Here is a 23,074-nt window from a genome sequence, read left to right on the forward strand (position 1 = left end):
TCATTCTCTTCTCTCCAAACTTTCCCATTCCTTTGCTTTTCCTCGTACTCTTCCAGCGGCTCCCCTTCAATCTCATTTATGGATTTCTCTTCTGTCCATCATTAAAACATTGGGTGTTTTGAGGGTTCGGTATTTGGCTGTCTTCTCTTGACACTCAACACACTCCGTTGGGGCTATCCCTGCATTCCCATGACTTCAGCTAGCACCTTTTACTGACGACTACCAAATCCCAGTCACCAGCCCAGAACTCCTTTCTAAACGCCACACCCATATACACAATTCTTTGCGGGCATCTCTTCTTACATGAAAATCAGAAAAGAAAGCACGGGCTCTGGAGTTAAGCTGCTTGAGTTGAAAGCCTTGCTCTATCATTGACTAAGCTATAGGATGTTGGGCAAGTTATTTACCTCTCTATGCCTCAGATAGTAATGAGGGTTTTACCTTATGGGTTTGCTGTGAGAATCAAATGAGATCATCCAGGTACAGCACTTAGGGTAGTGCCTGGAAATGAATAAATGTTGGTAGAAGCAGTAATGAGAGCTCTTCCGAAGGCTCAACTCAGCAGATTCAGAAGTCAATCATCCCCATAACTGAAAGCTTTTCTTTCTTCTTTGACTCAAATCCCTGTAAACGGCACCACTATCTCCCCAGCCGGAAACCTGGGTGTTATCCTTTCCTGACCACCGCTGCCTTCCTATCCTATCAGGGGCTCATCCTTGACTCGACTTTCCTTCCACATACCTAGGATCTCCTGAACCTTTCCGATGTCCAGACTTTAGACATTCATCCAGTCCGTAGAACAGTCCTGCAAAGTAGGTGCTATTATTACCCCCTCTGTTTTGCAGATGCAGAATTTGAGGCACAGAAAGGTTAAGTAACTCATCTAAGATTATATGAGTGGCAAAGGCTGGGACGCAAATCTGTGCAGTCTGCTTTTAACCTTCATGCTCACAAACCCGGAGCCGGGTGCCCTACTGCTTCTATTGTTAAGACTTACACATTCTGTGGTTGGTCTCATCTCCCCTGCCAGACTCTGTTCTTTGAAATCAGGGATTCTTGATTTGTTTGCAGCATCACCTTCGGTGACCAGAATAGCGCCTGGCAAACAATGCGCGCTTAATACACCCAGTGAGTTAGAGACAAAGTATAAACAGGGAGAGGCGAAAGAAGAGCCATCAGGTCGCGTTCAGTTATGGCCGGAGATTTTTGTTTGTGGACTAAGTTGTTTTTTTCTTCTCTATTCTTTTTTTTTAATGTGAGGATAATAAGGAGAAGATTGAAGTCAAAGATGAGCAGAGGTTCATGTTAAGAAGATATTAATAGCCACTGATTTAACAGTTGTTGTAGGGCACGTGCTATAATCCTTTTAAGGAAGGATTCACAGACTGTGGCACAGTCAATACCCATTTTTTAAAACTGCTTTAAAAAAAAAAAAGAGGCCACTACCTACGCTCATGTCACTCAAATGATGTTTAAAGGACCCGATTTGGGGCGCCTGGGTGGCTCAGTGGGTTAAGCCTCTGCCTTGGGCTCAGGTCATGGTCCAGGGTCCTGGGATTGAGCCCCTGGCATCTGGCTCTCTGCTCAGCAGGAAGCCTGCTTCCCCCTCTCTCTCTGCCTGCCTCTATGCCTACTTGTGATCTCTCTCTGTCAAATAAATAAATATTTTTAAAAAGGACCCAATTCCAGGGCTGTGCACGTCAGCTTCAGATGGAGTATCATGCTGGATCTGAGAATTAAAATTTAAATTGGGGGACAAATAAAAACTGTAAGCTCAAGCTGGGCTCCAATTTGCCCCGGGGGGTCAATTGAAGTGAGCAGTCAGTTTATAATCAGCAATGCCTGGTGTGCGCTGAGTGCTGTGTGAATTACTGTGTCATAATAAGCCGACAGACATGGCTTTTTCTCAAACAGTAGCAAGAAAAATGCTTGCTGTGCAGACCCTGGGCAGCCCCAAGAGAGGAAAATGAAAACTCCGTGCCTACATTTGTCTCTTTCCTTTTCATCTCCTCTCTTTGTTCAGGCCTTTCTCCTTTCCACCCCAGGGTTATTTCCTTAATCTTCCTGACCCCATTTGCTCGGTTCCGACCCGTGCCGCTTTGGAAGATCTCTCTGAGGCACCTGGGCTCAGCAAAACCATGTTCTGTGTTTCTCCCACTGGGTAGTAAACCAGTGCCAACCCAGGCTCTGAGCCTCGTTGCATTGATCAGGCAGGAGTCAGGCAAAATGCTGCGCGTCTACACACCCCAGCTCTCCCCAGAGATCCCGGCATCAGGGCCAGATAAAAAAAGAGAGCCTTCCTCGCTCTCTTTTATCCTTACATGGCCTTCATGGAGAGTAATTAATCATTATTTATAATTGGTAATAAATTACAGTTTAGAGACTCCGGGCACAATATAAATATTTTCCCTGCAAGCCAAGTTAGAAGAAATCTCTGTCTAAAACGAGATGGAAAACAGCAGCGACTGAAAGAAATAGTCGAACCGGATGGTCCCAAGCACTGTCGGGAGAAGAAAGAACAGCGTAATCTACGTCTGCAATTATGGGCCTATAATAGTAGGATCGTTTTCAGCCTGTTTCCACGTCCTGCTGGGCAGGCGTTGGCTCAGATAAGGAAAAAGAGCCAAACAGACCTGGGGGGTGGTGGCGAAGAAACACCAATTATTTTTGATGCCTGGTAAACAGCCTGCGCCAGAGGATAAGGCTTTTCTGGCTCTCAGCTATGCTTTCTTCCCTTTCCATATGTCTGTCCTCCTCCCCTGAAGCTGCGGGGCGGGGAGGTCTAAAAATAGTCCATGAATCACGGCGGGTAATGTTGTGCAGCGGTTACATAAACAGCCAGCCGGGCGCCCGGGCCGAGGGTAGGAACGGAAATTATCTGGGTCAGGGTTGTCACTCCGAATAGGGTCCCCCGCAGTCCGCCCGCGGGAGGCGCGGCCGGGGCGGAGGCTAGGGCCTGTGGCCGGCCGGGAGCTGCCTGGGGAGCGGCGGGCGGCGGCGGGCGGCGGCGGGCGGGAGCAGCAGCCCCGGGCCGGGCGCGAGCAGGGCGGGCGAGCCCCGCGCTCTCCCCATGGCGGGGAGCGGGCCGCGGCGGCGGCGGCGCTGACGGGCCCGGGGCGGGGCGGGCGGGGGCTTGGGCCCGAGGGGGAAGATGAGCGCTCTCCTAGAGCAGAAGGAGCAGCAGGAGAGGCTGCGGGAGGCCGCGGCCTTGGGGGACATTCGGGAGGTGCAGAAACTGGTGGAAAGCGGGGTGGATGTGAACTCCCAAAATGAGGTCAACGGCTGGTAAGTGGGGAGCGGGGGAGGCCTAGGTCCCAGCAGCCGGCCGGGGCCCGGGGCGCTGGGCGGGCGACCAAGGTCCGGCGCTGCCCGCGGACGCCCATCAAGGCGTGGTCCGGCGCCGGGGCCTTTGAGGCCGGGCACTCGCGAGGCCGGCCCGGGCCCCCCGACCTGCGCCGTGCGGTGGGGAGCGCGGCCTGCCCCAATCCACGCCCACGTGGTCCTCGCGGGGCAGCGCCCACCCGAGCCCTGCCCGCCCCTCCACCCCGCCCCGCCGAGCCCCGCACCCCACCCGCGCTCCCCTGGCTAGCTGGGCCGGAACCCTGGCGGCCACTATTCCAATGATTCGCACGCTCCTATGGAGCTCACCCCGGTTCGAGTGTTGAATTATTTTGCCCTAGGAGTTTCTGGAGAACACACCTGTACAGAGCAAAACGCATAAGCAACCGAGCAAATACGAATCTTATGAATTAGCACGATTTCTTTTCCCAAGACCGGAGAAACAAAAACAAAAACCCCAATCACTTCCATCACTATTCTGTGTCTCTGTTGTCTCACTGCACCAGTGGTTTGCTGCTGCCTACGGCTGCCTGTTGAGGGAAGACTTACTCGTTTATCCCATGGAGTGTTTAGCTTTATTTAATGACAATCATAAATACAGAATTTGAATCAAGACTCTAGATGGCTGCCTGTAGACTGAGTCCTTCCCAGTCTAAAAGGAGTGTCATTTTAGGATGTGCTGGTCAAATTTTTAGTGTTAAGCTCCCGAATGTGGTGTCGTTCTGTCCTCTTCACACTTAAATTTTAAATTTTTATTTGATTCAAGTATCACTTAACCAGCCTGTTTCGCTAGCTTAGAGTTAAAGTGAGCTTGGAAAGACTTTATTTTTTATTTTATTTTTTTAAGGCTTTATTTTTTTTTCTAAGATTTTATTTATATATGTTTGTATATATATATATACAGACAGAGATCACAAGCAGGCTGAGAGAGAGGTGGGGAAGCAGGCTCCCCGCTGAGCAGAGAGCCCCGTGCTGGGGCTCAGTCCCAGGACCCTGAGATCATGACCCTAGCTGAAGGCAGAGGCTTAACCCACTGAGCCACCGAGGCGCCCCAAGGCTTTGTTTTTTAAAGTGGAATCATACAGTTTGGAACTGAGAGGGACATTAGAGATGGGTGGTTGAGTCCAACCGCAGAAAATAACCTGCCCTAGGTCACACAGCTATTAATAAGATAGCGGGGCCACAACCCTTGTCTCCTGACTCCCTCACAAAGTTACCTACCTCCTAAGGAGAACAGCCGGGATAGCCCACCAGAAGGCCAGGAAACATTAGCTATTCTCATTGTGTTTTGTTTTCTTTAAAAGTGTTTGCAAACAAGCCTGCTGTTCCATGTGTACCTTTTCTGTGGCTCTGTGGTTCGCAAGCTGTGACTCACTGTTTTGGCAGTGGGAGGCAGTGTTGTGTAGAAGAAGGAGCCTGGTCTTTCCTGCAGGTTCTTCTCCCTTTCCTGCTTTAGCTAATACAACCTTGCCTGAGTCAGTTCATTTTCCAGCTGAGAAGAGTGTTGTGACCACTGAAGGGGAGGAAGCATCGTAGGAATCACTAACATTTACTGAGTTTGTGACATAAACAAGGCTCTGAGAGCTTTGCCTCATTATCTCATTCACAACTACTCAAGAACATAGATGTTACTCTCTCCATTTTACAGATGAGGAAACTGAGGCCCAGCAAGATTAAGTAATTTCCCCCAAGGTCATAGAATTTTCTAGAAAGGAAGCCAGCATCTGACTCCAGACCCTACTTTTTAATCATGATGCCTGCCCCATATACAAGAGCACCCTATACAAGAGGGGGTGTGTGTGTGTGTGTGTGTGTGTGTATATATATATATTACATATACTGAGCACCCTATACAAGAGGTGCTCAGTATATGTAAGCTGAATTTGAGGAAGCTCCTCATCCATCCGGGAAGGTGTCTGTTAGGCACCTCATGTTGGAGGTTCAAGGTTGCATTCCTGATCTCCCCTCCTCCCCCTACCACCCCAGCCCTGCTCCTCGAGTCCTACTCATCTTGGTGTCTGAGGTGCTCGGGCCAGAGCTCTCGGTGCCCTTCTTGCCTCCTGTCTTTCCCTCATATTCCACATCCGGCTAGTCGGCTAATTCTGCCAGCTTTACCTACAGCGGTGGTCAGAATTGGACCGCTTCTCACTAGCTCTACCTCTACACCTCTGGTACACGGCCACCATCATCCTGTTGCCCGGATTCTCGCGGCCGCCCCCCAACTCGTTTCCTTGCGTCTACCCTTAATACCCTGCAGTCTTTTCTCAGCACAGCAGCCAGAGGGAGCCTGACGTAAAACGTAAGTTGTAAGTCGGATTGTTTCACTCTGCTCGGAACCCTCTCATGGCTGCCATCCCACTCAGTAAAAGCCCGCAATCCTAGAGTTTCTGCCTCCTGTCTGCACTGTCCTCCCTTCTTACCTCTATGCCTCATCTCTGAATTTGACCCTTGCTTCCCTCATTCTGCTCCCCTGCCCCCCAGCTTTTCCCAGAACACCAGGCATGGCCCTGATTCAAGGCCTTTGTGTTTTTTCTTCCCTCTAAGTCTAAAATGCTTTTGTTCCCTCATCTCCTTCAGGTATCAGCGCAGATGTCACCTTGGTGAGCCTCTCCTCGGCCCTTGATTTAAAATGGCACCGTGCCCTTCCCCTGCCTCTGGCACTCCCTAGTCCCTTCTTTTGTTTTATCGTCCCTGTAAAGCTTAATCACCACCTAGGGTACTGTTCAGCTCCCTTATTTGCTGACTACCTCTGTTTCCTCTTCTGGAAAATGAGGGGAATGTTGATAACTGCACTTAACTCAGGGGTTGTTCAGAGATCGAATGAGTTAATAGATGTGAAGCCTTTAGAACAGTGTCCTCCGTGTAAAATGCATTAGATCTGTGTTAACCGTTGTTTTCTTCTTATTAAGCAGTGTGCTGAGTCATGGGATATAAAGGTTACCCTCAAAAAACATAGCCTCTAGCATAGAAAAACAGAATGGTAACTGCTTTCAATTTGTAGTTGCTCAGTAACCACAATTTCAGCACCGATGAATGATGGCCAGTGCCTCTGGTCTGAAATACTTTCCCCGGACTAACCGGATAGTCTGACTGCAAATTTAAAGCCCAAAGAGTTGAAGTTCAGAGAGAGGGTTCCCACAGCAGTTGTAATTCAAGGGTGTGCATACCCGCTTGGCTTTAAGGAACAAGTATAATGGCTCCTGAAAAAGTTGAAAGTGCTCCCTGGCTGAGTTATGGCTGCCCAGAGTCACGCAAGTCTGGGCTGTAAATGATGATCACTCAGGGCATGGGGTTGTGGGGAATCACGCCACATTGACTTAACCCCACTTTACATGGTGATGCTTTAGTTAGTTGGTTTTCCCAGAGGGTCTCAGACCCGCTGGCAGTAAATTAGCTTCTTCAGTCTCAAGCTTGTCATGGACAAGTGATTTACTACCAGCAAGTGAGTACTTTATTTTTAAAAGGGAATGTATTTTTCTCATCATGCTCCATTCATTTTTGAATGGTCGCTTATTATCATTATTCACTCTTCAAGCCTGTGCCACAGATACACACGCACACGCACACACACATTCACTCACTCAGCTGCAGTTTGCCCACAATCAAGGATGTATTGGCTCCTTCCACTCGGAGCAATGTCCACCTTGTTCTTGGTTCATGTGTTCAGTGGTGAAGTGCCTGTATGTCCAAGCAGACACTTTCTTGTCTTCATGAGCTTATATTTCAGAAGCTGAGATCAAGCCTCTTCCCTTATTTCTCCCAAAATGGCAATCTTTTCTTCATAGAGTATATCTTAAATGTACCCAGATAATCTAATTCTAATGAGTAATAGCGCAGGCTATCCCTCTGAAATATCAGTGGAGTGGCTGGCTTTCTGTAAGTCAGAAATGTTTAGGAGGCCAGGGCAAATCAATGTCTCCCTGGAACCCAAGGAACTGTCTGGATAGTTAAACTTCCAGGTTAGTGACCTGCTCCTCACTACTGAACATATTGTTCTGTTCTTTACAATATTTGCTTATTTGGCTGTAAGCTCTGAAGATATTTACCTCTGTTCAATTAGAGAATTGGTGAGTGAGGACATTTCAGAACAGAGGGGAAAAATATTTTCCTTCTTTAATATCATTCAGCTTTTGGCAACTGGGGATGAACTTAGTAACTTTGAATCCTTTCATTTCTGTTAAGATGGAGTTTTTAACTGGCATGCTAATTATATTTCTATGCAGTGTTAATAGCCCTTCAGAGTATGCATAAACCCTATGTGTACAATAGTAAATAATTAGTTTTACTTAAATGAGTCTGTTAGAAGAGTTTGTTCTTTTTTCTTCTTCTTTTTTTAATCTTTAAAAAGATTTTATTTATTTATTTGATAGAGACAGATCACAATTAGGCAGAGAGGCAGGCACAGAGAGAGGGGGAAGCAGGCTCTCTGCTGAGCAGAGAGCCTGATGCTGGGCTCAATCCCGGGACCCTGAGACCATGACCTGAGCTGAAGGCAGAGGCTTAACCCACTGAACCACCCAGGCACCCCAGAAGAGTTTGTTCTTCAAAATTTTGGTCGTTGAGGGACGCCTGGGTGGCTCAGTTGGTTAAGCAGCTGCCTTCGGCTCAGGTCATGGTCCCAGCGTCCTGGGATCGAGTCCCACATCGGGCTCCTTGCTCGTCAGGGAGCCTGCTTCTCCCTCTGCCTCTGCCTGCCATTCTGTCCGCCTGTGCTCGCTCTCTCTCCCTCTCTCTCTCTGACAAATAAATAAATAAAATCTTTAAAAAAAAAAAAAATTTTGGTCGTTGATGTACCTTTTTTAAATGCTGTAGGAATTAAAGTCTGAGTGCGGTGCTGTACGTTTAAGCAGATGAGCCTTCTGGAGAGAACTAGAGTAGCCAACTTTTTCAGAAATGGAGATTTCAAAACCTTGTGTGTGTGTGTGTGTGTGTGTGTGTGTGTGTGAAGGAAAGAAAAGGAAAAGGAAAAGAATGAGCAACCGAGATTCGGCTGGGAATATCTACTGTAGCAATAATAATTTTAGCAGCAGAGCAAGCTGTAGATGATTATTAGCCTGATAATATTTAATCTTCATGTGTCATTTGGTGCATATGAAGCAGGTTGCCATTGTCCCTAAAAAGGAATGGGGCCCTATAAAAACATTGTAAAGAGACGGGGATAGTCTAATGAGCGTCACTGATAGAAGACCACTCAGCAGTACCATCAGAGTTCGCTGGCCAGCCAGCCTCGTGGAAGCCATTGACATGAAAGCTCCCAGGATAAATTGGTTTTTCCCAAGGGCCCAGAATGAAATTTAGAAATAAATTTCAAGCACCTGCTTTCTGGAAAGAAAAGCTGAGGTTGCCAGCCTGGTTTCCTGGTTCTATCTGAACTCTTTATTGGGCTTCCATATATTTCTTGACAAGCAGAGGGGATTTGAAATCCCGAATCACCTCTCGCCTTTTACCTCACTCTTTTTTCCCTTTCCTTGGGACAGGACCTGTTTACACTGGGCATGTAAACGCAATCACGGTCAGGTGGTCTCCTACTTATTACAATCAGGAGCTGACAAGGAGATTCTTACGACAAAAGGAGAAATGCCAGTACAACTGACATCAAGGAGAGAAATCAGGAAGATCATGGGAGGTGAGTCTGTGTTGGGGGCAACCTCTGATTTTGTCAAACTAATTTAAGACTCACAGTGTTGTTGGCCGCGATCCTGAGGCCGCTCAAACCGCAAATCTGTTTTTAAAAGCAAAGGTAATATTACCGTGCCAAGATAGCAATTCCGTGTGGTTTCCAGACAAGTTGGTGCTACCAGGTTTTATTTTTTTAATCAGTAAAATTTAAGGTGATAAAAATGGCGATCATAAACCTGATGAAATGCTTTTTTTCTCTTCTGATTTGAAGAGGCGGTAAACATTGAACAAAATATGTCACAGACCACTAGCTTTCACAAGACACTCCTTCCCTGGTGATTTTTAAAGGGCTGTGTAAATGTTACGCATTTTCTTCTTTGTAAGTGGAAGAAGATGATGGTGCTGACAGCCTCCCCCAGCTGAAGAAGGAGTCAGAACTGCCCTTTGTTCCCAACTATTTGGCCAACCCAGCCTTCCCTTTCATCTACACCCCTGCGGCAGAGGATCCAGGCCAGCTACAGAACGGGGGTCCCTCCACACCGCCGGCATCGCCCGCTGCAGATGGCTCTGCTCCATTGCTCCCCACGGGGGAGCCTCCCCTGGCCGGGGCCTTTCCACGGGACCACACCTCTTTGGCACTGGTTCAGAACCGGGACGTGTCTGCCCCCTCTGCCATACTCAGAACACCCGAAAGCACAAAACCGGGTCCTGTCTGTCAGCCACCAGTGAGTCAGAGCCGCTCGTTGTTCTCTTCTGTCCCGTCCAAGCCACCAGTGTCTCTGGAGCCTCAAAATGGGACATATGCAGGCCCAACGCCAGCATTCCAGCCATTCTTCTTCACGGGGGCATTTCCATTTAATATGCAAGGTAAGCCTGCGTCGGGAAGCAGCCGTCGCTGCGGGCCAGCCGGTGTCCAGAGGTCTAGTGATGCACTTCTCGGTTGGGGGCGGGAGGGTGGAAGGGGCAGTAGGGGGTGAGATTTATGTAGGTATTGAGAATCTAATCGCAGAGTTACAGAAATTTTGCAAGACTAGTTTAAGGAGCTCTCTTTACCCAGATTCACAAGTTGTTTATTTTGAAATAGTTAAGTATGTATTTTCCAAGAACAAGGGTGGTCTCTTACATAAGCACCGTCCAGTGATCGAGTTCAGGAAATGTAACCTTGCTACATTACCATTCTCTAATCCAGGCCGTATTCAGATGTTGTCAGTTATCTCCACGGTGCCCTCTGGCGGCTCTGTGCTCTCCCTCCACCTCTGCCCCCTGCCTCCTGCCTCCTGCCCCCTGCCCGGAGTCACCCGTTGCATTTAGTTATCCTGTTGTTCCATTTTCCTTTCACCTAAAAGGTTCCTCAGCCTTTCTCTGTCATTTTGACCCTCAGTATTTTTGCAGAATCCAGGCCCGGTATTGTGTAATATGACCCCCTATCATCTTTCTCTACATACTAGTTGCTATTCTACTGTAAAGAAGGACCTTCCCTTAGCCTCCATATTTTATATCAGTATGAACTCGTAGTTTCTTTACATTAGGTTATAATTCATTACTAGCATTATCTTGATGTTCAAATTACACCAAATCTGTCCAGAGGGAGCCCCTTCAAGCCAGTTCTCATGTCGCATGGACATGTCCCATCATTCTTGGAGTGTGTCCTTTCTGGTGTGGCAAGAAGGTCCAGGCTTCCAGTGTAACTTTCCCTACCCCAGCCCCAGAAGCATCTGTTTCTCCAAGGAGCCATGGTTCCTTCTGGCGGAGAGTGGTGTTCAGATATGAGGCTGTGCACGCCGGGTGCACTTAGACTCCAGCTATGTCATGCCTTCTAGGTCTTCACGGGGGACAGAGCTAGGAAAGAAGTACATTCAGGTGCTGATAGGCGTGGCCTAGGGCTGCCATGAGGGATTCATACGTAAAGAGCAAAGCAGAACCCACAGACCCATGTAGGTGCTTGGCGTGGGCCATCTTGGCAGCCAGGCTCAGAATTTTAGGGACGGAGGGCTTAGATCCCAGACCCTTGAATAATAGTGCTTATTCACTCCCAAAGCCCAGATTCTTTCCATGCTGAGGTATACTGCATTCAGATCACAGTTAGACTGTCTTTCTTATTAGTAGCTTATCTTTCTGCTTTCTTACTGTGTTTGTTGCAAGGAATGTCATCATTCATAGATACCTTTATATTCACACGTATTAAGTCCTTTTAGAGTCACTCCTCTCCCATACCCTGCCTGTGCCTTCCTTTCAGCTCTCTTCCCCTGCCCTGCTCCTGTGTGGTTTGATACCCAAAGCCACCTGTACACCTTCACCTCCTGTGCTCCAGCAGCAAAAGTAAATTGTCCTTCTGCACACTGGATGGTTGTCTCCCCCCGCAATGCTCCCCCCTTTTGCTCGGTGAACTGCAGTCTTCCACGTAGGGCAGGCAGCGCAGGAGAGTGGCGGTGGAGCCCGAAGTGGGGCTGAGCTGACCCTGCCAACGGGGCTGGCTTCTCTCACGGGGTGGTGCAGGCCTTTGGCAAGGGACATAGTTATGTAAAACCGTCTTCTGGGGAAGATCTTAAATTACATGGGCTGGGGACGCCTGGGTGGCTCAGTTGGTTAAGTAGCTGCCTTCGGCTCAGGTCATGATCCCAGCGTCCTGGGATCGAGTCCCACATCCGGCTCCTTGCTCATCAGGGAGCCTGCTTCTCCCTCTGCCTCTGCCTGCCATTCTGTCTGCCTGTGCTTGCTCTCTCTCCCTCTCTCTCTCTCTAACAAATAAATAAAATCTTTGGGAAAAAAAAATTACATGGGCTGATGGTGCAGGCCTCATCCGTGAACATTTCTCTCTCTCTTTTTTTTAGAGCTGGTACTCAAGGTGAGGATTCAGAACCCATCTCTTCGAGAAAATGATTTCATTGAAATTGAACTGGACCGACAGGAGCTCACCTATCAAGAATTACTCAGAGTGAGTTGCTGTGAGCTGGGTGTTAATCCAGATCAGGTGGAGAAGATCAGAAAGTTACCCAATACTCTGGTAAGAAAGGTAAGGAAGGTCTCTTAAGCACGAGTGGTTGGTGGCTTTTTGCATTTGGAAAATACCCAGCTTCCTCCTTGGCTGTGTGAATCATAGTTGAGAATTGAAAAGAGACTAGACAAGGAGCAAAGGGTGGTTTTCCAGCTGCCGTCATTGAGCTTTCTTTCCCTCTACTGCATCTACAGAGACGTGACATTTTTGAAAGTTGTAGGATACCAGAGAGAATGTTCTGAATTACAATTCCCATGTACCTATTTTTGGTTGGTTTTGGAGTGATAGGTAAGGGTCACTCTACTGCACTATCAGATACGGCCTGTGTTAAGAACCAGGTTAGATGATAACGCAAATCCACATGGACACGTGTGTGGTCCTCCCAGCATCCATGGCGTCTCAGGGCACCTGGGGAGAACAGATCTGAATGGCCTCTCGCTTCAGGGTGTGCTCATCCTGGAGCAGTTGCTGGTAAGGGCTTCTGCCTCCACGCCAACCCAGCTCATACCCCCAGGGACTCTCTTGCACTGTCACCCACAGCCGGCCACTGGGATCTTCCTCTTCTCCTCCCCCCCACCTCCTCCTCTTCCTGATCCTCCTCCTCCTCTTCCTCCTCCTTTCTCTTCCTCCTCCTCTTCTTCCTCCTCCTCCTCCTCCCACTCCTCCTCTTCCCAATCCTCCTCATCTTCTTCCTCCTCCTCCCACTTCTTTTCCCGAGCCTCCTCCTCCTCCCCCTCTTCTCCTCCTCCCCCTGCTTCTCCCCCTCCCCCTGCTTCTCCCCCTCCTCCTTTTTTTGCCTGGCTTTAAAATGAGTGGAGAGCCCAGCTAGCTCAGTCGGTAGAGCATGAGACTCTTAAAATGAGCTGAGATACTGGTATTGACACAACACACCAAACATATAGAGACAAGTGACTGCTCTTAACATGCCCAACCTATTTTGTTTTAGGATAAAGACGTTGCTCGACTCCAAGACTTCCAGGAGCTGGAACTGGTTCTAATGATAAGTGAGAACAATTTTCTGTTCAGAAATGCTGCATCCACACTGACTGAAAGACCTTGCTACAACAGGAGAGCTTCCAAACTGACTTACTAATGCAGCAGGGACTTTCCCCGCTGAGTATTGTGACAGTGTGCGTCCCCTCTGGGCCAAGGACCAGCCATGGATGGAAATGCCTTGGGCTCCACTGTGTAGCATACACTAACATCATTCTGCCAAGGTAGGAGGCCCCGCCCCCCCCAGCAGCGGTGCCACTCTTCCAAGCCTCTTGGTGCACAATAAACCTATTGCTTGAAGCTGTGAACAGCTGAGAAGTGGTCTGGAGAGGCAGCAGCCGGCAGTCCCGAGTCCACAGTTTCGTGTGCCCCGTGGCAGTGAGCTGTCCACGCAGATACCGAGAGAGCGCGGAGCCTGTTCGCAGGGGCACCTGCAGGGCAGACATGCTCTCTTGGTGTCGCCTCCTCCCGCCTCTCCGCAAGGAGGAGCTAGCCACAGAGGAAACTGGGGAAAGCACAGGTACTGGGCAAAAGAATTTTAGTGTGACTAGTGGCTGTGAGGTTTCACATACCCTACTTATAAATGTTACTCAGGTTCAAAGTCTTTAAGAATTCAGTTTCCTAGTTGTAAGTATGCTGTTAACCAAAAGAGCTGCCCCTCCCCCGCCCTTCCTTTGTGAGCCCTCAAGACTGCTTCCCCATCTCTAGGCCGCCATTGCCTGGACCGCCCTTGCTGCATTAACTCTGTGGCCGCTAGAGGGCTCTCTGATGCTTTCCAAAAAAGCGACCACTTCTCCCCTCCCATCCCACCCCTTTTCAATCTCTAAAGCGGTTCCTGTCCTCTCTGTGTTTAATTGCACCGTCTGAGAAGAGCACAAACATGGCCGGCCCGTGTTCTCCACTTCCATTTCCCACTAGAAATGAAAAAGCAATTTTTGAAACTGAATCTGTTGCTATTTTAAAGGTTACTGTGGGAAACTGAGCTAAAGGAGTTAGCATCTTTATTTTTGTATCAAAGATAAAGGTTATTTTGAAATTATTAGGATTTTTACACAACTCTGAAACCTGTTGCTTTTTGTAAACAAATTGTTTGCTCTTAGGGCTCCCCCACTACCACCACCAGTCCACTTAACAAAGCCAGTCGAGAGCTTCCTGGGCTTTGTTCTGGAAGACACCTGATTAAACTCTGGAGCATGGCATATGAATGTTTCTTTAAAGAGCGCATTCAAGAATTCTTTTCCTCTCCTTCAGTGTCATTAATGGTAAAAGAGCCACTGTCTTGTTGAGACAAACAGCTTACCTTTAGAAGCAAGAACGAGCACACTTGGACAAGCAGGAGGGCAGGGGTTCGAAGCCAGCTGAAGAGCATCCCTGCTGTCTTAAGAAGCTTTTTCCCCATAGTGCCTATAGTTTCCAAAGAAACTGAACTTCCTAACTGTGTTAATTTTATTGGAACACTGCGACTAATTGAGCGAGAATGTGCAGAAGATGTCAACGGAAGAGATTGTTGTGCTAAGCGAATGGCCTCCCGCTGCTGCCTCAGGGCCGAGCTGAGGCCGAGGTGTTTTGAAGGCCAGCTTCACGGAGTCACTGTGTCCGGTGACTTACCCGTATTCCACTAGTTACTGATGTGACTTAATCACCCTTGTACAGTGTTTGCATCACTGAGTAAAGGTTACTTACTATCCCTTCTCTGAAGTGCTTTAAAGAAGAAACCTCCCTTGTGTTTCAACCAATCAGAAGCTAGTTTACCTAGACCTACTAACCTTTTTTCCTTCCTGTTGGGAAAAGTTACAATTTACTGATAACACGAAGGCTAGTTCTGTCGGAGGAAATAATCCAGTATTAATTTATGTTTAAATCACTGGGGTAAAAACTCTTCTAGCCATCTAGATCAGTTAGAGACTCAGAGGCAGTGGAGGTCCCTGGCCCGGAGGTGGCCCCTACGGAGGAGTCTGTCCAGGGGCATTTCCCCTGAAACAGAGGTGAGAGTGAGGGAGGGGCTTGGCATCTCAGGGGAGGGCTGAGTTCTCCCCTGGCCTCCCTTCTCCTTCATCAAGTCTTCTGTAGTCAGCTGACTCCTGCGTCTGGCGGTGGGATGAGACTGCGCAGTTGATGGTAGGTGAGTTTAAAGTCTTAATCTATGCATTCAGAGAAATATTTTTATATGCTTTGTGTAATTTATAACAAGGACTTTTTTTTTTAGCTTTGTTAACTGTGAATTCACCCCTCTTCCACCGCATATTTAAAGCATGTGTTCACACTATGTGTAAACATTCACTGAAAACTTTTTTCTTTGTGCATTGCCGACTGTTCAAACATAACAAGTATTATTAAAATCAAATACTAACGGACTGAGCCCATCTTCTTTCATTTCGGCCTCCTAAACAGCGCGGCACTTCTCAGCCCAGGGGGTTCAAATTTCTGGACAGTCCCAGGGGCACGACGCTCTGGAGGAAAACTAGAGGGGAGCCTTCCCTCCACCTGAGCCGCCTCCCTCCCTCCCGCGGCTGCTGTGGCGCTCGTGGCCTGTCAGCGGCAGCTGGAGACGGGTGTTTTGTGCGGCGCCCTTCCTCCCAGTTCACGGCAGTGAGCTTCACTTCCCCGGAGTGGCTGAGCTAGATAGATGGAGGTCATCCTCCGTTAACCACAGGTTTTGATTATGCTATTTACTTTATACAACTGAGCCTCTCCTCGGGGCTGTCAGCACCTGTCAGGACCTCCGAGAGCTCAGAAGCAACCTCCCAAGGCAGGAGAGGAAACACAGCCTTACACTTCAGAGCCTCAGCCGAGCCTGCTGTCCGAGTGAATCCGCGTTCCTGTTGGTTTAGGGCGGCTGGAGCCTCACAAAGCAGACGTCATGCCAAATTGGCCTAATAAATCCGGGAACACAGCAGAGACCTTTTCTCAGCACCAAGGAGAGGCGGAATAATTTGGGCATTTGTGCTTTCATACTCGCTTTATCACAAGGATGGAAGTCTTCTTCCGTACACTCATAAACATCCTGGGCAGAAACAGGCTGCCAAAAAAAATGTGATTAACCTTTAACAAATGGTCCCGCAGCACAGGCCGACCCAAAAGGTAGAGGAGAACCAGATCAAAGGAGCCATCTCTGCACCTACCGCAAACCATTTAGGGAAGAAAGATAAACCATCACCTCCAACCAGTCCCATCAGACAGCAGAAAGGTCAAAGGAGTGAGAGAGTCAGAGAAAACTCTAAGGTAACAAAGAAGAGATCCATTCCAAATAGGAGGCCTTATGCCAGATGGACTCTGACCTGCAGAAAATGAGTCCTCTGTTGGCTTGCTCGGACCAAATTTAATTTACCCCCTCAAGATGTATTTACCAGCCCGGGATTGGCGGGGGCGGTGGGGTGTGTGTGTGTGTATGATACGGCCCCCAGGCTGCTGTTTGCTCCCATATTCAGCTTTCGCCAGACAGAGGAAGAGGAGTGGCTTGGAGGCCTTGCTGCTTATGGGGACCTGTCTGGAACATTCTAAAGGAGCAAGGAAATGAAGCCCCATGCCCATCTCAGCCCCTAGAGGAGCAGGCTTGGAGGTCAGAGGGATGACATAAACGTGAAGGTGTTCACAGCAGCCTTCCCAGGAGGCCTTGGGTCAGATTTCAGGGGCTTTATTTCTTGCCTTTTTACAGTATCTGCACAGCAGAGCAGGAATTCCTGGCAATTACCCTGTGAATTTTGGCTGTGAAGATGACATATCTAGCCAAAAGCTCTCGAGTCTGAAGTTTTCAGATAATTCCAGCCATGTGAATATATGTAAAGTCTACCTCTACCACCTCTCCCTCTACCTCCCTGCCTCCCCCAAAGGTCCTAAGTCCCAAAACTTGTGAACAGGCAGAGGAAGGCAACGTCGGGGCATACGTATTGTTGACCACGTAGCTTTATTTCGTCAGTGCCCCGGTTTTAATGGATTCAGGCCAGCACCCCAGAGTACAGGACTCTGTTCCTGAGGACGGCCTGACCCGGCAGTCTGGTGTTCCAGGAGGAAAAAGCTTTACTTAAAAAAAAAAAAAAAAAAACAAAGAAAACTACTTCAGAGTAGAAAATATGAAAAATCATACAGAGTAGAGAGGTCATTCCATGAGATGATTGAGAATAGCACAGCGTGGAAATAACACCAGGTTGGGAATCAGGAGACCCGGGCACCCATCTGGGCTCTGCCTTCAGCCAGCTGTGACCTCAGGCACGTCAGTTACCTCTAGGGCCCTGCTTTCTGCATTTAAAGCATTTAAGCACAATTATTCTGGGAGGCACCTGACAGGGCAAAACTCCCAATGGATGCCCCCAGCCTCTGCTGTCAGAGTCCATCCTGCAGACATACTCGGAAAACCAGGAATGGCCAGGAGGAGGTCCCGGGAATGTATTCTAAGCAAGTCCAGCGTCTCTGGCCATCCCATAGAAGATGCCTCTGGCTGCAATGAGGTTGGCCGGAGAGTCAAATTCTGCTATCGTCCCTTTGTCCAGGACCAGGACCCTAGCCAAAGAGAAGAAGTGGTCAGGGCTCCATCAGCCTAGGCCTGGCCGTCGAGTCCACCCCACCCCATCTGGGGACCGCCCAGGCCCTGCAGTGACAGGCCAAGCCTCCTGCTTCGGGCGACCCACCCAACACAGCTGCGAAGCCACACGTGCAGGTTTGCAAGGCTGGTTATTTTAGCCGCTCCCTTTGCTCTCCTGGCAGATGAGGTGGTTTCTGGGATCAAACACGAGGTTGCTATTCATCTCTGCTAGTCGGGGCTCCGAAAAGCTTCCTTAATGAGCCCTTCCCTCACCGGGGTCGCAGGACCGTGCTCAGGGAGCCATGGGCCTGTGTGCTAGCCCCTGCGCAGTTCCATCTGCTTTGTGCCAAGTCACAAAGGCACACGGCAGGGGACCAGGCTGTGCTGAGGCTAACCCTGGAATCTGGGACTTTGGCTGCAAATCTGGTTGCTGCTGATGGGTGGATCTATATGGACGCGCTTGCGCGTGCGCGCGCACACACACACACATACAGAGTCAGGCCTGGGCTTGGGATTCCAATCCCCTGCCAAGGAAGCACAGGGTACACCTGGGGCGGGATCAGCAGCCTGGCTCCCAGGGAGAGGCAGGTGCAGAAAGGGCTCTCTTGAGCCCCAGGGAGATGCCCCTCGATGGGAGGGGATGGCCAAACTCTGCTTCCTTACCTATAGGGCTCCTGGAAACTTGTTCTGGGAGGAGTGTGTCTGAGCACATCTCTGCCTGGCCACTGCCTGAACTAGAGACTGCAGACTGCCCCTCCCTGCTTCAGTGGTTTCTCACTGTTCTTAGGGTGAGGACGGATGGCTCTACCACAGTTCCCGAAGTGTGGCCTAGTGGGGCCTGTCCCTCTCACCTCCTCTGCTTGGTTCTACTGCCCCCTTCACCCTGCACACTCCAGCCTCACGTGCCTTCCTACCCCAGGGCCTTTGCATGTGTTGCATCCTTTGCCTGACATTTGTGTCCATACCCCATTTCATCCACTCCCTAACTCTTACTCATCCTTTAGGGCCTGGTGGACACTTCCTCTTCTTAGGAGAGTTAGTGTTCTGGCTGCCCTTGCAGACTGGCTTCCTCCCATCTACACACATGGACCCCTACTTCCTTCCTCCAACCTCTAGTTATACATTCAATAGCATGATTGTCGGATTCATTTCCATCGGTCCCAGCAGAATGAATGAACTCCCAACCTCCCAGGCTGGTTTGAGCCGTCTACCCTCAAGGCTGCTGGTGAGCACCATTTTCAGTTAGGCCTGGGGACAGACTCTCTCAGCCCCTCCTTGTCCCTTGTCTGGACCCAGGGCCTAGCACCTCCTGTCTACCCTTTCCTTTCTCAGTGGGGTGCCAGATGAGAGTGGGGGAGGGATGGCAGCATCGGGCATTCTCAGCTTGGTTCTCAAGCCCCTGAGGGCTGTGTGGGGACACATCCAAGACAGGGACAAGGTCTGCCCCATCATCCAGTCTGTGGCATCTTCCCGTGTCCCCCTGCTGTGAGGGTTTATGTTGTGAATGGACGCCTGTAGCTGTGCTCCCCCCACACTCCTTTAACACAGATTGGCTGCAGCTTCTTCCCCTTCATCCCCTGGAGCTCCCACGTCTCCGAGGCGGCCAGTCTGCCAGGCCAGTGCCGGGTCACTTCCCTGACACTTTTGACCCCTCAGCCCCTCATGCTGTCCTCCAGCAGCGAACCTTAGCACTGGACACAATGAGGGAATAGGTTTTCCTTTCCCAGGTTTTCCTTTTGGCTGAGCGGCTGCCTCCCCAGGGAAGGCGTAAGATCTAGAGGGCAAGGCCCCGTCCCTAATCCTTAGATGCCCTGGTGCCAGGGAGGGTTAAAGAAAGGGAGAAAGGGGCTCATTGACTCCCTACAACAACCCCGAGACAGAGAGAGAGAAAGAGAGAGAGAGAGAGAGAAAGAGATTGGTTTGGCCCCTTGGCCAAGGTCACAGGGGCCCAGCAGCTGCAGGGGCTGGAACTCAGCCTCCCCTGCCCCGCTCCCTGAGCTCTCACCACAGAGCATCTGCCTCCCACAGTGCTGTCAGGTCCAGCCCCCCAAGGCAGGGACCTAAGCATCGTGAACTTCTCTCAGTGGCTTCCTCATCTGTATGCCCCACTCAGATTGCAGGAGTGAGGTACGAACGAGGGGTGCGGGCCCTAAACCCTGGGGCCCAGGGAGTGAGAGTATGGCCAGGAAGGAGCCAGCCCCGCCTCACAGGCTGGAGGGAGGTGGCCTGGGCACAATTTGGAATGCCTAGGGAGCCCCAGTGTGCCCCTTCCTTACACGCTGGGAAACTGATGAAAGTGTCCTGTCTCAGAAAATGTCCCTGGACCCCCAAGTGCCATTGACTCCACTCTGTCCTGCCCCTTACCCATAACTTGGGAAGCCCTGCCTTTCCCCCCTCCCCACTCCCGGGCCCTAGACAACCCCATGAGCTTTCCTGTGTCCAGACCACCTTCATCTGCCTTCCCAGTGGACCAGATGACTCCACCAGACTCCCCTCCGGCTGGGTTCTGGTGTCCCACCTGGTGTAGTCCATGATGGTGTTGAGCCGGTGGGCGATGGTCAGCACCGTGCAGCTCTCAAACTGGGTGCGGATGATGGCCTGGATGAAGTCGTCCGTCTCCAGGTCGATGGCTGCTGTGGCCTCGTCTAAAACCAGGATTCGGCTCTTGCGGAGCAGGGCTCGGGCCAGGCACACAAGCTGGCGCTGGCCCACGCTGGCAACGGAGAAGGCAGGGGTCTTGAGCCCGATGCCCCCACCTGCCCCCACCCCACCCAGGCCTCGATCCCTGAACTGCTTCCGTCTCTATTCCTTCCCAATGGCCCAGGACCTGCTTTCTTCTAACCTCTCCCATTCCTGCCTCAGCCCAGTCCTCCTGGAACATGGAGTCATCGGGGTCTGGACCCCACAGGGATGATGAGGGGTCTGGGGTAGAGCCAGTGTTCGACAATGTTGTGAAGTCCAGTCTGTCTTGGGGACCCTCGGCCTCCTCTCTCTATGCCTTTCTCCCCTCTCCTCGCTCCTCAGCTAGTTCCAAGATCTTTCTTTGCTTTACTCTATCAGTCATTCACACTCTAGACAGAATACACTGAAATGGCGCTTCCTGGATATGTGCACATCATGCCATCTTGCTGAGCTTAATGTCACACAATTCAGATAATCATTTCCCAGCCCCATGGGGGAATGCAGGCCAGGGCTCTGTTGTGGGAACAGGAAGGGGCAGGGGAGGACATGGGGACTCCTGGGTCTGGTCACTGGGGAGATGGAGGAGGGGAGGGATGCATACCTTCCACCTCTTGCCTTGGAAGCCAGAGCCAGCGAACAAAGCAAGGTTGTGTTCCCAAGCTCAGAGGCGGCTGTGCCCTCACACCCAAGGACAAATACCTCAGCCTTTCCCAAAGGGGTGAGTCACCACAGCACAAGTGAAGGCCAGGCTCTCTCCCTGGCCCATTCCCGCAGCTAATGAAGGTTCTGGCAATGGAGGGAGCCTCTAGCTAGAACTCAGGGCTGATTTATGGTAGGACTGGCATAAATGCAGGTTATGCTTATTAAAGTGGCTCCAAGGGGTGCCTGGGTGGCTCAGTTATTAAGCATCTACCTTCGGCTCAGGTCATGATCCTGGGGTCCTGGGATCGAGCCCCACATCAGACTCCCTGCTGAGCAGGGAGCCTGCTTCTCCCTCTCCGACTCCCCCTGCTTGTGTTCCCTCTCTCACTGTGTCTCTCTCTGTCAAATAAATAAATAAAATCTTTTAAAAAAATTATTAAAGTGGCTCTAAGCTCAGGGAGGGAGGAGGGAAGCCAACCCGACTCAGACCCTGGCCTCTATGGCAATGGAGGAAATGTTCTCCGAGAGGTGTGGCTAGCAAGCAAGGGTAGGAAAATGGAGCAAAACCCGCTATGGAGTGCAGAGTCTGGAAGCTTGTGCATGTCCACCAGCCACCCCAACTCAGCTGTGGAAGGGAAATCCAGTTGAAGGGCATAGACAGGACTGCCTAAGGTAATGGGGGATGGTGGCGGTTTGGCGGGCGTCCCACCCAAGTCTGTGACGCAGCGATGAAGGATTTAGGGCAAAACCCCCTGCTCCCCTGAGCCCCTGCTCCTCCCTCTGCCAGCTGAGCAGCTTTGGACAATAATTTTATATTTTGGAGCCTCATTACTGGCCCACAGGACTGCAGCAAAGATTAAACAAGATCACGGATACCAAAGTGCTTTGAACACTATAAAGTGCTGAGCAAATGTAAAGGTTTTGTTTTTGTTTCTGAGGACTGGAGAGAGTCCATGGGTGTGGACCGAGCAGAATAATACAAATATGAATAAGAATAGCTAAATACCGCAGAAGCCCGTCCAGGCCAAGAGCTCTCTATTTCATCACAATGACCTAAAGACTGTCCTGTCCAAATGCTAGCCACTGGCAACATGTGGCTATTAAACACTTGAGATATGGCTAGTCTAAATCGGGAAGTGCCGTAAATGTGAAAATACACACGGGACTTCAAATTTAGTATGAAAAAACCTGCAAAATATCTCTAATAATTTTTGTATCAACTACTTGTAGAAAGAATACTATCTCAGGTATATTGGGATAAATAAAATATACTATTCAAGTTTATTTCACCTGTCTCTTTCTTTTTTTAATGTGGCTACTGGAAAAAACTTTGATTACATACATGTGGCTCCTGTTGTATTTTTAGTGGGCAGCATGGTGCATAGAGGTAGAGGACTGTTACTGCTCCCACTTACAGTGAAGGCAGAGGCAGAACAGAGAGGTTAAGCAACTTACCCCAAGTCACACAGCTAACACAGGTAGCAGAATCTCAAGCACTTAGACTTAGTAAGAAGTGACCTCTGGTCCTCCCCGTAGCACAGCCGAGTGGCTGGGGATATAACATGGGGGCAAAGAAGGGCCTGGAGCAGGGCTTGGGCCAGGCACATGAGCTGGAGTGCTTTACTCAGTCCTAAACTACAGAGGAGACTGCAACACCATCTTGGGAAATATCTGTGATCTCCCTAATGCACAGTAGACTTCCTCTTACCTGATCCATAGGCTTCGTACTGATCCCCCACCCCAGGCCAAGCCCAGCACTGACAACCTCACAGGACAGGATGGAATTGGGGGTTGGAATCTCCCCGATGGCTCAAATCCCAGGCATGCCTTCTCCCAGCTAGGTGACTTTGGCTCTGCCTCAGTTTCCTCATCTGCAAAATAGGGCCATCACCACATCTGGGGCTTGTGCGAGGAGTCAGTGTGACAGTGCACCACGCCTGGCACACAGTGTATGTTCAGTATGAAACGACATGCCCTAAGCACACCCAGGCTGAGATGGGAGTTTGGAGGCCCGGAGAGCACTGGCCTGGACTCTGTGTCATCTGAGGCCAGATCTTCTGGCTCCTCAAGGTGCTGTTCCTGACCCACCCAATCCCAGCCATTACCTGAGATTCTCCCCTCCCTCGGAGCACTGGAATTCCAGGCCTGCTGGCTGTGAGCTCACGAAGGTGTGCAGGTGGGACAGCTCCAAGGCTCGCCATATATCTTCCTCGGAGTAATGCCCAAAGGGGTCCAGGTTCGTACGCAGGGATGCGGAGAACAGAATGGGGTCCTGGGAACAGGAC

At 50.1% G+C, this 23,074-nt stretch overlaps 2 protein-coding genes across 4 annotated transcripts in view; one reads left to right on the forward strand and one right to left on the reverse strand.

Moving 5' to 3' along the window:
• The first annotated feature begins 3,113 nt into the window (after positions 1-3,113).
• LOC111151575 (ankyrin repeat domain 40) lies at positions 3,114-15,295 on the forward strand. 3 transcript variants are annotated; one of them, XR_002640863.1, is made up of 6 exons: positions 3,114-3,285; positions 8,817-8,965; positions 9,343-9,825; positions 11,790-11,971; positions 12,900-13,170; positions 14,047-15,295. XR_002640863.1 is itself a non-coding variant. In XM_022509648.1 (5 exons), exons 1-5 carry the CDS (start codon positions 3,152-3,154, stop codon positions 13,044-13,046), a joined length of 1,095 nt encoding a protein of 364 aa, XP_022365356.1. In that variant the 5' UTR covers positions 3,114-3,151; the 3' UTR covers positions 13,047-15,295. The 3 variants fall into 3 exon arrangements, 2 of the variants coding, with proteins under 2 accessions (XP_022365356.1, XP_022365357.1); XM_022509648.1 differs by having other exon boundaries at positions 12,900-15,295; XM_022509649.1 differs by having other exon boundaries at positions 3,130-3,285; positions 11,790-11,893; positions 12,900-15,295.
• A 1,768-nt stretch (positions 15,296-17,063) lies between these two features.
• The window catches only part of LOC111151538 (ATP binding cassette subfamily C member 3), a 44,540-nt gene continuing 38,529 nt past the window's right edge, over positions 17,064-23,074 (reverse strand). Inside the window, exons 29-31 of the mRNA XM_022509600.1 lie at positions 22,895-23,061; positions 19,984-20,178; positions 17,064-17,443 (exon numbers count right to left, since the gene is read on the reverse strand). Coding sequence (XP_022365308.1) covers positions 17,335-17,443; positions 19,984-20,178; positions 22,895-23,061 — 471 coding nt within the window. The 3' untranslated portion in view covers positions 17,064-17,334. The remainder of the gene's footprint in view (positions 17,444-19,983; positions 20,179-22,894; positions 23,062-23,074) is intronic.

This window comes from Enhydra lutris, unplaced genomic scaffold (genome assembly GCF_002288905.1).
Source record: "Enhydra lutris kenyoni isolate GAN:26980312 unplaced genomic scaffold, ASM228890v2 scaffoldscaffold26, whole genome shotgun sequence".
NCBI classification, from domain to species: Eukaryota; Metazoa; Chordata; class Mammalia; order Carnivora; family Mustelidae; genus Enhydra; species Enhydra lutris.